Genomic DNA, 14,070 nt, shown 5'->3' with positions numbered 1-14,070 from the left:
TGATTCCTCTGTATGTATTGTCCCTTTAGATTATAAACCATTGCATCAAACATAACCTGTCTTCACTTTCAAGGCCCTTTAAGTCAATCCCCACCCTACCTATCACCTCTCCTTTGCTATTGAACTGTCGACACTCATCTATGCCCATGATGCCAGCCTCTCTTGCCCACCTGTTACATTTTCTAACAAGCATCTTGGTGTTTTCTCTCATGCTTCACCTTGGAGAAGATTCCAGTAAACATCCACAAACCTACCTCATTATCCACCTTCAAATCCTTCCTTAAAACTCTCCTTTGCCATGGTGCCTTCAAAACATTTGACAATGGTCAGGCTGCTTGTGTGCAGAGACCACAGACTACTAAGCTGACCAGTATTGTTTTATTGTTTCCTTGGGCTCCCCTACCTGCCTGTATCCAACTGTTGTCTCTTATCTTTTATTTAGGGGCAGGGACTGGGCTTTTTGTCCCATATTTGTGCAATGCCTAACACAATGGGGTCCTGGTCCAGGACTGGGACTCTTTGGTACAATGGCAATACAAATAATTATCATAATTAAAAGAGGGGCTTTGGAACATAGGAATTTCCAGACTGGATTAGACTAGTGGGCCACAGAATCACAGAACTGTAGGATTGGAAGGAACCTGACTAGGTCATCTAGTCCAGTCCTTTGCACTCAAGGCAGGACTAAGTAACAACTAGACCATCCTTGACAGGTATTTGTCTAACCTACTCTTAAAAACCTCCAGTGAAGGAAAATCCACAACCTTCCTTGGCAACATTTTTTCCAGTGTTTAACGAGCCTGACAGGAAGTTTTTCCTAATGTCCAACCTAAACCTCCCTTGCTGCAATTTAAGCCCTTTGCTTCTTGTCCTAGCCTTAGTGGTAAAGAGCACAATTTCTCGTCCTCCTCTTTATAACAATCTTTTCTGTACTTGAAAACGGTTATGTCCCCAGTCAGTCTTCTCTTCTCCAAACTAAACTAACCCCATTTTTTTCAATCTTTCCTCAGAGGTCATGATTGCTAGACCTTTTACCATTTTTGTAGCGCTCCTATGGACTGTCTCTAATTTGTCCACATCTTACCTGAAAGGTGGCACCCAGAACTGGACACAGTGCTCCAGTTGCGGCCTAATCAGCGTGGAGTAGAGTGGAAGAATTATTTCTTGTGTCTTGCTTACAACTCCTGCTGATTCATCCCAGTATTTCCCTATGTTTGCAATAGCAAATAACTGAGGTCTCTCATACCACTGTAGTATCTGTAGATATGGGGGTTTTAACAGCTACCACTGTGCCTGGGACCAGCTGGCTTTCCTTCTTCACAAGCTGCTCCCAACAATTTTCATGCTAAGAGTTATAAAGGGCAAGGCTTCATGTTATTGTAGTTTAAAATAGCACGTCCTGTCCTTTCAGGGAAGAGAGAGACAGAGAGAGAGAGTGTGTGTGTGTGTTTTTAAAATGAAAAACAAAACAAAAACATGCACTGAACTGCCTGACGCTTTCTTGGGGAGGTGGGAGGGTTGAATGTTGTAGTCTACTTAAAAAGAAAAGATAAACCAATTAAATTCATTACTGGAATATTAGATAGGGCTTTGACCTTGAGAAGCTTCTGTTCAGAGAAGGGAGCTCAGTGATTTACAGCCAATATTTTAACAAGGGCTACCTACTGTTGACCAAACTAAGCCAAAGCCCCATGGTGCTTTGCAGCCAGGCCAAAGACAAACTGGAAAAACACTACTTGCATATTTAGTTACATACGCTGGTTAATGCTGCGGGGGCAGTTACCAGATAAGGAAAAAACTTGTGTCAAGGTTTGTGAAGCTGACTTTTGCAAGCAGACTGGGAAACCAGGTCTCACAAACAGAACTATTAGCCAGGCATATAAATTGCTTTTGTGTTAACTACCAGAAAACAGATGCATTCAGCTCTGACAAGCAAAATGTATCAATCAAAGCCTGGGAGGAGTTGTAGCTATAAGTGTGATTAAAAAGGAGACATTTATGTAACCAGAATAAGACAGTAGCTAATAGAGAATAAGTACAGTACATGCTAGTTAGAATGCTTTATTTCCATGCTGAATTGTATAACCCTAAAAGTGTTCTATAGTTAGATGCTGTAACCTTTGCATGACTCCACTGTGTATAATATAAGAGAGCGTCACCAGTCTAGAGAAATATACTTAACCAACTAACCTCTAGGTATACATGCTATGCCTGGCTACTATGGATCCTCTGTCTTGCAAATGTGTATGGAGCCAGATAACCAAAGTCTCTCAGGTTTGTGTGTCACTGTTAGCAGGGTGCAGGGGACTGGACTAGATGACCTCTCGAGGGCCCTTCCAGTTCTATGATTCTATGAATATCATATACTATGACATATATATTACATGTTTTTGTAGAACTATGAATTTTATTCATGTTAAGTTTTTTCCCAGATGCTTTTTACTTACGTTAAGCTGTTTAACCAAAGGGAGACATGAAATGTTGTACTTCAGTGTTAGGTGCAGTCATTCCAGAGGGACAGGACAAGACAAACAAGTTTGTGGGTGCTTAACTAACATGCCCTCTATACCCAACTATTGCAAGTGCAGGATGTCACTGAAATTTTGCAAAAAGAAAAGGAGGACTTGTGGCACCTTAGAGACTAATCAATTTATTTGAGCATAAGCTTTAATGAGCTACAGCTCACTTCATCGGATGCATTCAGTGGAAAATTTCTGGATTGCTATGGTCAAATAAGATAAAAAACTTGTTTTCAATTGCTGTCCTGTTTATTGTAGGGTCTGTGTAAGCATATCACAAAGTGTTCAAAAGCATGTCAAAGAAGACAGATAAAACTAGCTTTAAAGTAATGCAAAGAAATAGTGAGACCCTCCTCTATTGTATATCGTATATAGAGAAGTAGAATGAAGCTCAGATTTTGAGACAGTTGACCTGCTGCGTTGCTGTCTCCCAGATGGGTTGGCAATGTATTGGCCTTCCTATCTTTGACTAATCATCATTGATTAGTAAAGTTGATTAAGCCTAGCTACTTGACACCTCGCTATTGAATTAAATTGAACCCACAACACTACCCACGCCATGTTTTTCCTCTCAGACTGTGATAAATCCTGCGTACTCAGGGCAGGTGTGCTTCTGCAGTGGGCTGAACAGACTGGTGAGGCTAGCCCTTTGTTCTCTCATCTCTAGCCCCTGAAGTCAATGGGACTACTCATATGAGTACCAGCTCACTAGTGCGAGAAAGGGGGTTTGCAATCTGGCCTTTTCACAAAAATGGCTTTCCCATAATCTGATGGGAGCAAGTACAATTCCAATGGCTGGAAGTTAAAGATATACAAAGGCAACACTGGGCTAGGTGCCATATGAATATAGAAGAAGACACAGTCATTGCCTCAAAAACCTAAGACGACAAAGACAGACAATGAATGGGTGACCTGAAGCAGCTAAAAGGTGATGTGTTCCAAAGTGCGTTGATAGGCATGTCACCACTTTTGAATGTGTATATTCTATGAACAATCCCCAGCGAACTTTCTAACAATTCACAGTTGGTTTCTTCTAAAAATGTGTGTGCGCGCGCGCTGTTACAGGGTCGGCCGCATCCCAAGCACCACTCTCGTCACTTGGAGTCGCTCTGTGGCTCCCTGCCTCAGTTTCTCCTCTTCAGAAACCTTAATAAACTCTGCACAATCCTTTTGTCTAATAACACTCCCTTCTCTCACAATCTATTTTGTTTATATAACATTCAAAACAAAAGTCAGTCCTGGAGCTTCTCTTCCCCCTGTTCTCCCCTGAAGTCTGCTCTCGCAGCTCTTGCCTGCCTTGGCAGGCCACTCTCATCCCAACAGAGCAGAACTGAACCCTAACACCTGATATTTTCAAAACTGCGGAGCCACCACACCTATCACTGAAGCCAACAGAAGCCAAGTCCTTCTGAAAATCAGTCCAAGAGCAGAGACAACGAATCCCTGGGAGTTAAGAAACAACAGCTTAATAACAGTTAAAAGCAAAGATTGGCAAATATTCAGGCTCAGTCATTTGAGTCATTTAATTATAACCTATATACAAACTTACAAGCACTTATGCCCTTACTTTGTTTGTTATGGCTGCACAAGAGAGCCTGGAATGTCCTACAAGGGACCTTGGGGTAATTTTATAAAAATCAATCAACTATTGTTATGGTAGCCCCCCCACCAATTCAAATAAATACAATTAAACCCATCATCTCTTCTGTGCTGTGATATGGAGACCAAACACATCTCTTTCAAATGGGAGAGAAAAGAAACATTCTGAGGCTATTTGATGTTTGGTGAGAACATCAAAACCATCACTTGTCTTGATTGAACCAGCAATTGGCCTTCACCTCCAGGCCTGGAAAGAATTTTTTTCCCATCCTCTTTAAAAAAAAACCAAAAAACCCAAAACTAAATCTGAGGCACTGCCCCCTTTCCCAGAGGGAAAAGAAATCCAACCAACAGCTAGAAAAATTGATAGAACAGTAAAGAAAACAAACCAGAAAATAAGATAGGGTCCACTTAGGTACTCTTCCACTTGAACCACCGACTGCACCAGAAGAATGATGAAGGGACTGGTGCGGGATAGACGGATATTTCTGCTCTGAAGTCTTATGTGAAACAAAGGAAAACAAGAGCAAATGGAGAGGAGGTGGAAATGCAATATGATACCTCTTCATTTCATAGAGTGTCTTGGGCTGGAACAAAAGAATACCAAACTGGCTCAGTCTCAAGGTCCGCCTAATCCAGTATCCTGTCTCCAGTAGATGCTTCTGAGGAAGGTGCAAGAACCTCCAGAGTTGGAAGTGATAAGATAACCTACCCACAAGGAAAGCTTTGACTGATCCCTGTTAGTTAGAGAATGAGTTATGCCTTGTAGCATGAGGCTTTTTATCCCTTCCAAAATGTTTGTCTGTTTTTAATCCTCATGATTATGGAGATTCTCATTGTCCATACACAGGGTGTTGAGTTCAACCCCATCTTTCTCATTAATATTTAGTTTGTGGTAGCATTCCAAATGTTTTAGGGATTTCCCAAACACAGAGGAAAGCACTCATTGAGGACCCTGTTTTGCTTTGATGTTATAAGCAATCAGCCTCAATATTATACCTTTAAGAGAAATATTGTATTCTTTAAATGAAATGTCTCATTAAAATAAGTACCATAGTTAAAATAAGTTTGGACATAAATGCCTGTAAATTTGGATGTAGGTTATAATTAGATTGTGCAGGGAAAAGGATGAAAGTGACTTTCACCAGATCCAATCCAGCTTCCCTACACAAGCTGAGTGAAGTGCTAAATGTAAACAAAAGATGTAAAGTAATTTTTAAGAGAATTGTTTTTGAATCAATAATTTCAGAGTCACACAGGAAAGGGGTGTGTGTGTGTATACACACACACAAATACACATATATACAGACACACACAATTATATCAACTGCATCCTCTTAACTATTGTATAAATGAAAAATCCAGTAGAATGCCCTTTGCCTAATGGAAAAGCATCTGCTGCTATTTGAAAGGTCACCTCCTCAATGGACATGTCCGCTCTCTTCTGCACAAGGGTTGTATCCTACCATCGGTATACGAGAAAGGAGTTTTGTATCATAGGCTTTGGCCCTATATGACCAATGTTCCTGGACCCCTTGACTTGTTATTCTCAGCTCTCTTCACCTTTGTGTTTTATGATGATCCCACTAGAACCCCCTTGAGATGTGCTGAACCTCACAAATTATGTTCCTGGCATGCATCCCCAAATGGCAAACAGCAGGAGGAAATGGCTAGAGCTAGAACATCTTTCTTCAAACAACTGATCGTGCATAACAAGACTGCAGCGTGCTGGCAATCCATTTGATATGCTTGTTCTCAGCCTCCAAGGGGGTGCCTGCTGGGAGCAAACTAGAAGGAAAAGAAAGATCCTGCTATGTAGATCCTCCTGCGCTCTTTTCATAGACTTCATTTATCGGCCTTAATTAAGGACAAGATACTAATTTTATGAACCCTGTTGCGTGCACCCTTTGGACATGCTCACATGAAACACGGATGAGCAACACAAGTTCACTGCATCCTGGGCTCCTACAGAGCAAGACACAAAGGAGTGAAGTGCTCATTACATTGACTCTGCCCCCAAAGCTGTCTGAACCAAAAGAGGCCAAAACTCACTGTACATGCCACAGAGTGCATTCTCCCCACACGCATTTAGGTCCCAATCCAGCAAAGCACTTGAATATATGCTTAGCTTCAAGTGCATAGGCAGTACCACTTAAGTCAATGGTACTACTCACGTGTTTTAACATTAAGTGTGTGCTCAAGAGCTATGCTAGATTGGGGCCTTAATCCAGCCTTGAGCTAGAGAGAGGCAGCTGCTTGAATGTTCTCAGTTAGAAATCATCTCCCAGGACTGATGCCCATGTTTTCTGGCTGGGTGCATTCATGCCCATCTGTTCAGATGCCATGTGCTCCTTGCAAGCTGGGTGGCCTCTTTCCTTGAAGTACAGGTGCCAAGCAATGGTGATTTGGATCACCAGCCTGCATAACACTGCAAGCACCATCTCGTCTAGAGGAAATCCCCCTACTCTGCCAGCACTGAAATGGCATCACAGATACTTGATCACATCTACAGTATGAGCCAAAGAAAGAGACAGCCAAACAGGGAGGAAGAGAGGTTACAATGGAGTGTGTGGATATTGCTGGTTGCACCAGAACAAGGTATGTTACAGTAGATGCCTTGGAAATCTGGATGAAAGTCACTCAGCTGTATACGTCACAATCTGTATTACCCAAGGATACACAATGCAGCTACTCAGGGAAGGCCAGTCAGACCAGGAGACAAAATAGGTGAAGGTGATAGTCTGAGGGGCTTCCAAATCCCAACACCTGAGTTCCAGAGGAAAGACATGTTTGGCTCCTGTGGTAGGATAATGCTTTGGGGAAAGCCTCACAAAGGCTCCAAGGTAAAAAAAAAAAAAAAAAAAAAAAATCACAAGAAGGGAACTGATGTGAAAGGGGTGTTTGATCTGCAGAACTGAACCTGCGCTCATTTTATAGAATCATAGACTCCGAGGCCAGAAGGGACCATTGTGATCTCACCTCCTGTACAACTCTGGCCATAGAACTTCCCCCCAAATAATTCCTTTTGAACTACAGCATATCTTTAAAAGAAATCCAATCTTGATTTTACAAAGGTCGCGATCCAGAAAAGCAGTTATGCACATGATTAGTCCCCCTGAAGTCAATGTGACTACTCTCACTCAAAAGTTAAACCTGGACACAAGTGCTTTGCTGAATCAGAGCCTTAATCCAGCTCTAATCTAGAAACAGGCAGCTGCTTGGACATTTCAACCTGCTGGAGACCAGCTCAAGCAAAGCAGTTTGCTTTTAGCAAGGGAGGATGGTCTTGTAGCAAGTGCCCTGGACTGACTCTGAGCAGTCAGTGTTCAATTCCTGGCTCAGTCACAGACTGCTTGTGTCATTGTGGGCCGAGTCACTGAAGTTCTCTGTGCCCCAGTTACTAATATTCTGTTTGTATCCATTTCTGCCATGCTACATTTGTCTCATCTATTTAAATCGTAAGCTTGCAAGGGCAGGGAAGGTCTCTTACTAAGAATCATAGAATATCAGGGTTGGAAGGGACCTCAGGAGATCATCTAGTCCAATCCCCTGCTCAAAGCAGGACCAATCCCCAATTTTTGCCCCAGATCATTAAATGGCCCCCTCAAGGATTGACCTCACAACCCTGGGTTTAGCAGGGCAATGCTCAAACCACTGAGCTATCCCTCCCCCCAAGCATTTTGCATAGTGCATAGCACAATGGGGCTCTGATCTCAGGACCTAGTGTAGGCCATACCTTAATGCATCGTCTTTTGCCTACAGATTAGCAAGGTTTAACGCTTGAGAGGAAGAATGGTCCAGCAGTCAGAGCACTAGTTTGGTATTCAACAGACCTGGGTTCAATTTCTTGTCCCACCACAGACTTCTTCTGTAGCCTTGAGGAAGTGAGAAAAGGAGAGTGGGGTGGGAGGAGGTATTGTTTCATGGTCTCTGTGTATATAATGTCTTCTGCAGTTTCCACAGTATGCATCCGATGAAGTGAGCTGTAGCTCACGAAAGCTTATGCTCAAATAAATTGGTTAGTCTCTAAGGTGCCACAAGTCCTCCTTTTCTTTTTGCGAATACAGACTAACACGGCTGTTACTCTGAAACCTGAGGAAGTGAGAGTCTCTCTGGGCCTCAGTTCCCCATCTGTGAAAAGGGGCTAGTAGCACTGCCCAACCTCACAGGGGCTTTGTGAGGACAAATGCATTAAGGATTATAAAATCCTGTGGGAATGGGGGCAATAGAAAGACCTAGGATAGATCTAGGAGGACTCAAGAGAGCTTTCTCTCAGATAATTAGCAGCAGCATCTTCTTGCAGAGACTGGACTTCTCCATGCCAGTGAGTGGAGGAAGGAGGGGACCATGCTGCCTAAACTTCCAGTCTGATCTCTGCAGGAGCCATATACAGTTCCTTTTGTTAGGAGAACTGGGATTAGCTTCCACTGATCTGCTGGAGTTCAGCCTGGGAAGCCTTGGAGGAGTCTTGGCAGCTATCAAACATGCGGAAAATCAATTTACTTAGCGAACGAGCGCCCTAGGAGTCTAATATACATGCTGCAATCCCAGACAAAACAGGGGTTAAAATAGATGCATGTGCCCTACACTTAGCCACAAATCAGGATTTACAATTAAGGGAAAGAAATAGAAAAGCTGTCCAATTGCTACAGTTGTAAAGGCCTCAAAATTCCCCTGCAGGGAATTTCTTGTCCTACAAGTTGAATTCCATTGAAAAACACTGAGTTCTTGTTAAAAAAAAGAAAAAGAAAAAATATGTCCCTCCTTTCTTCCAAGACAGGTGGAATTTTATGATCCATTGACTATAATTAATCCAGACTTGATGCACATCATTGTAACAACCTAGAGATCTCATCACAGAGCAATAAAGAGAGACAGGACTGCCTTTCCCCCCAGTCTCTTTAAAACTCAATTAAAATATACATTGGATGCAACTTCCCATTAGCTGGTACTATTTGTACATCCCATGTTCTTTCTTTAATTAAAAAACATGCTTATTGCAATACTGCTAGAATCACTTTTACGGTATTTTAATTGTAATGTCTCTGTCTGATTAAAAAAAGAAAATATGAACTAGAAACTGCCTGCAAATAGTATCATCATGCACAGCCCAAATGGACCTAGCATAACAAACAATGGCTCAGATAACCAAGCATCGCAGTCAGTCTATAAACAAGGAAAATAATGGGTATGAGGGGGATCTGCAAAAGGTGACTGGATGACACAGAAGACTGGACAAAGATAAAAAACTTGCCACTTCTAGGGTACCAGTTCAAACTCATCCCATATCAGCAATGACTGCAGTGGCTGTTGGCTGATGTGCCCCTGTATGTGCCTCAACAGGATCCTATGACTGATGGTATTGAAGGCCAGAGGGAGGATCACTGCAAAGGACTCCTGTCCAAAGCCAAGAGAAGGTTATCCAGCTATGTGTGTAGGGCCAGGTTGATGGGAAGAGGTGCAAAAGGGAGACAGAAGAGCTAAATTAATACAAATGAAAAGGCCTCCTGATATAACACCAGAACTGTGTTAACCTCATGCCTGGTAAACAAGTTAACACCAGTTAAACAAAATTGGTTTGTTGGAAATTAGACCTAATTGGTGGACAAAATAATAGGGGGATGGACTATTCCACCCAACACTTCCTTGGCAGTCCTCAGGAAAAAACTTTTTGGAGAAGGTGATGGCTACCGTGGCCACGGACTGACTGAAAGAAGGGGAAGGAGCGAACTTCACCATCATGGCTGCCACCCCTGCTGTCTCCTGAGACCCTGGGATCCAGTGGGACATGATTGTGCCTTCTTCATCCTGAGAAAACCGGACAAGAGAGAAGGACCTAGATGCCACCTCCACCAGCTAAATCCCAAATGCCATCTGGGATGTAAGACCATGTAATCCCTTCCCCCATGTGTGTTCTGTTTAATAACGCTCTGGCTTAGCCAGCCACCACTATATTTTGCAACACTGCTGTAAGCCTGTCACCCAAGAGAGGTATTTAAAAGCAATGCCCCAAATGGCCCAACGATGGCACAAGTTTGCCAGGTCTTATCAGCCACTCCGAGACTGTGTGCTGGGCTTGTCTTTCTCCAGCTGGGCTTGTGTTTCTCCAGCACTGAGTCTGCAAGTGAGAGTCAACACCTGAGAGAGAAGCTGCATTTTCTCTTTGCTGTTTTTTCCATGTCCCTCTTGTGTGTGTGTGTCTTGTTTTGTTTTCTAAAAAACAGGATCAAACCTCAACAGCAACAACAACAGCTCCAGCCCATCTCAACTAACTTCTTCTCTTTATCCCCAAAAGTACAATTATCACCATCTGCGTTTCTTGCATGCAGCCACCGGTGGATTTTTTTGCAGCCACCAAAGCATGGGCGGAGACTGGGGGGCAAAGCAGCAGTCCCTCCCTGCAGCACGCATCTGTTGCTCCTGAACGGCTGGCATCAAGGGCAGTCAGATGCTCCGCCTTGGTGTTTGTGCTGGTGCTGCCAGCAGGGATCGGCGCCCTGCACCATGGAGCCTTCTTGGGGCCTCCAGGCAGTGCCTCTGGAGACACGTGCATGGCATCAGAGGCAGCTCTTGTCAGTGGAGATGGCTGCGGCGTTTGGTCACCAGGATATTTCCCTGGGCAGCTCCCCTGCACCGGGAGTCTGGGACGCTGCAGACGGCCGGTGAGTGCCCAACCCACCTTCCTGGGGCAGTCTTTCACTGAATGGCCATGGGAGACAGGGACAGAGATGGATCAGCGTTTCCCGCACCTGGGGCTGCACTCACTATTCACAGTTGCTCTAGCTACTACAGCAGGTCAATGACTCTAGACTGCTGCTGGTCTTGGCAGCTCCCCATCATGGTGAGGGGCTCCCACTCCATGACAAGCTCTGAGCACGAGAATAGGAGCAAAGTCCGGGTGAGCTAAATGGGGATCTCTACTTCCTACCACCCAGCCCCAGTGGTTTTTTCCTTATAAAATCTCTTTACAGCTAATGGGAAAGGGAAAAACGGACCTGATTAAAATGAAAGCCTCACATAACACTTTACATTTCAAATGCTTTAATTGTTTTCCCTTCTTTTCTGTATCATTCATAAAGAACTTAAAAGATTTTTAATGGTATGTTTGCCATGGTACTAAGCAGGCTGAGGTATCTGGTTATAAAACCCTGAACCCTGTTTAAAACTGTTTAATGTTGGATAGTTTCAGGGTCATGTTAACACCTGTGACTCTTTCAGCCCATTTATTCCATCTAAATTACTGTAATACAAGAGAACCAGGTGTGTTTGGTATCATAAATGCCCTTCTCAGAGTCACTGGGTCTAAAATAGTCTAATGTTGGTTTAATAACTGTACCGTACCTACCATATTGTGTGGGTCAACTGAATGGGCTTGTTTGAGAATGAAAAGGAGCATGACGGAGAGGGAAAAAATTGCTTTTGAATATGAGTCCAAGCCACAAAGACCCTGATTCCAAACTTCACTGAAAACAATGGAAAGACTCCCATCAAATTCACTGGGCTTATGGATCAAGCCCATGGTTCAGAGTTCTGTCTGACCTTCCTTTCTTATTCAGTTTCTTGCTCTGGATCTATTTCATAGATTTGGGCTGAACCACAAAGTTTAGACCCAGATTTGGATCCAAACTTGCTAGGACTTTGGATTCTGCATTCTAGTTCAGACCCACCTCATACTTGTGACACAGATATGCATTCCAGCAGGATAATCTCATTTGGGCTGAAAACGACTCATTCATTACCAAGAACCTATTTTCTGAGGCTTAGAACTTTCAGCAGGAGGTTGGTGGGGAGGAGGGGAGGATTTGGCTAAAACATTTTCATGCTTGATCTCGCCCCCAGATTGATTAAAATATTTATTTTCTTTGTTCAGGTGGAAGAAAACCTGATAAAATTCCACCCCGCTATTCTGGGAGATCGCTGATCAAGGGATAGAAGTGGGAAGGAAAGTTGTTTCCATTTTCAGATTTCTTTATCGTCTGTTAACTCAAAACTGAGTTAAAATACATTAAAATATCACATTCCTTGCGTCTATAGTCCTCAATGAAGATTTAGCCACAGATCCTCAAAGATATTTAGATGCCCAACTCCCATCGATTTCAATGGGACTTAGGAGCCTAAATGCCTTTGAGGATTTGGGCCTCAATACCTATGACATTTGTTAAGAAATCTCTTTTACAGACCATTAAGTGTAAGCATTTAAAACACAACACAAAGTCCTTTGCTTACTTTTTAGGCCCCAATCCTGAAAACATTTACGCATGTGCTTAAACTTAAGCATGTGCAGAAGGGTGTGCAGGATTGGGGCCTTCATTTTGAGGATGGAAATGTTTCTACTGGTGAATGGCAGGTTATTTTTGTCCTTAATTGTGTATTGACGCCAACCGAGCTGCATCTATTTACACCAAATCTGAATTTGACTCGGGGTATGTAAGTACTACAGGCCTGATGCTTTCTCTCTTAATTGTGCTGTATTATTTACACAGCACTAACAGAGTGCTAGGATCATGGATTATTTATTACATTCTGTAACTGTAGCCTATAATTCTGTAACAACATCATTAGTTCTGTAAAGGCTTTTCCAACACACTTGCATCAAAGATACCACACAAGACATAGGTGATTATTGTTACCAGTACCACTATTATCCCTGATGGCTGTGCAGAAGAGCTCTGCTTTCAGTAGTCCTACTCATATTGTCATTATGCCTCAAACGGCATAAACGATGCTTTCTGCATACAGAATAATTAAACAGATCCCTCCCCCCATCCTCACTATGTTTACCAAACACTGATGCTCTGTCTTTGACGCTCCTGTCTGACCAGGTGCCTTGGCACAGTTTATTTGATTGGGGGGCGGGGGAGGAGGAGAGAATGAAACGCTACAGCCTGCAAGAAACAAACAGACAAAAACCTCCTCAGACCTTTGACGTGCAGAAAGTTGAGGATGCCAGTGGTGGTATCCAGCAGCAGCGTCTGGCCTCTTTCTACTGTGACATTAGCGCCATCTTGTGGCAAGTGCCCATCAAGCCAGCTGGAGTTCTTAGACCATCGGCCGCAGAATTGGAAGGGAAGGTGCCTCTGAAAAAGAAAATAAGGGTCTTAAAATTGACCTTAGATTTTTTTTTTAAATTATGAAACTGGAAATAACTTTAAATCAAATTATAAGTGTGGTCATGCAGGTCCTTGTCCCAACCTCCTGTTGTCACCAAGCATGGAAATACTTGTCAGGGGAGAATGGACCCAAGTTTTACCTGGCATACCTTAAGTGAAGTTCATTTACTCCAGTCTTTTCTGCTAGGCTCGTTGCACTGTATATCCCCCCCCCCGCCCCCAATATCCAGCCCACTCCCCCTTCTATATAACAACAGGGAGAGGAGGGAATCCAAGTTTTTTGGTGTGTGTTTTCTCCACTACAATATCTAGACTCAACTCACAGTCTACTTCAAAAGTGGATCTAGACTCACCGCAAAGGTTAGGCCTGGATAGACCTTAGAGGAAATGCTAGATAGCATGTCTAGCAATAGACCTACCTCAAGAGGTACTGCAAGGATTAGTCAATATTTACAGGCATATGCACCACAGTAATCCATGTGCTTGTTACCATCAGACTGGATTAGTGCAACACAGGATATATGTGGCTTCTCTAGAGGGTGAAAAGATTGATGTAGTAGACAGGGCATGACAAGGACTCAAGAAACCTGGGTTCATCCACAGACTCCCTGGTTGGCTTTGGGCAAATCACAGTCTACCCTTGTCTCAGTTCCCCAGATGTGAAATGGGGATGATACTTCCCTACCTCACAGGGTGTTGTGAAGATAAAACCCTTTATGACTGTGAGGGGCCCAGTTACCAGAGTGATGAGGGCCATGTACCCTGGCAGATTCAGCAACACCAGCGAGTGTGAAATGCACCTGCCTGCTTCCTTACTGATGATTCTTCTCTGGAGCACATTA

The 14,070-nt window shown here is 43.3% G+C and overlaps 1 protein-coding gene across 1 annotated transcript in view; it reads right to left on the bottom strand.

Moving 5' to 3' along the window:
* The window catches only part of PKHD1 (PKHD1 ciliary IPT domain containing fibrocystin/polyductin), a 369,527-nt gene that overhangs the window by 222,633 nt on the left and 132,824 nt on the right, over positions 1–14,070 (bottom strand). Inside the window, exon 36 of the mRNA XM_074947443.1 lies at positions 13,039–13,195. Coding sequence (XP_074803544.1) covers positions 13,039–13,195 — 157 coding nt within the window. The remainder of the gene's footprint in view (positions 1–13,038; positions 13,196–14,070) is intronic.

The sequence above is a fragment of the Natator depressus genome, chromosome 3 (assembly GCF_965152275.1).
Source record: "Natator depressus isolate rNatDep1 chromosome 3, rNatDep2.hap1, whole genome shotgun sequence".
Taxonomy (NCBI): Eukaryota; Metazoa; Chordata; order Testudines; family Cheloniidae; genus Natator; species Natator depressus.
This window is presented reverse-complemented; position numbering and strand designations above follow the sequence as displayed.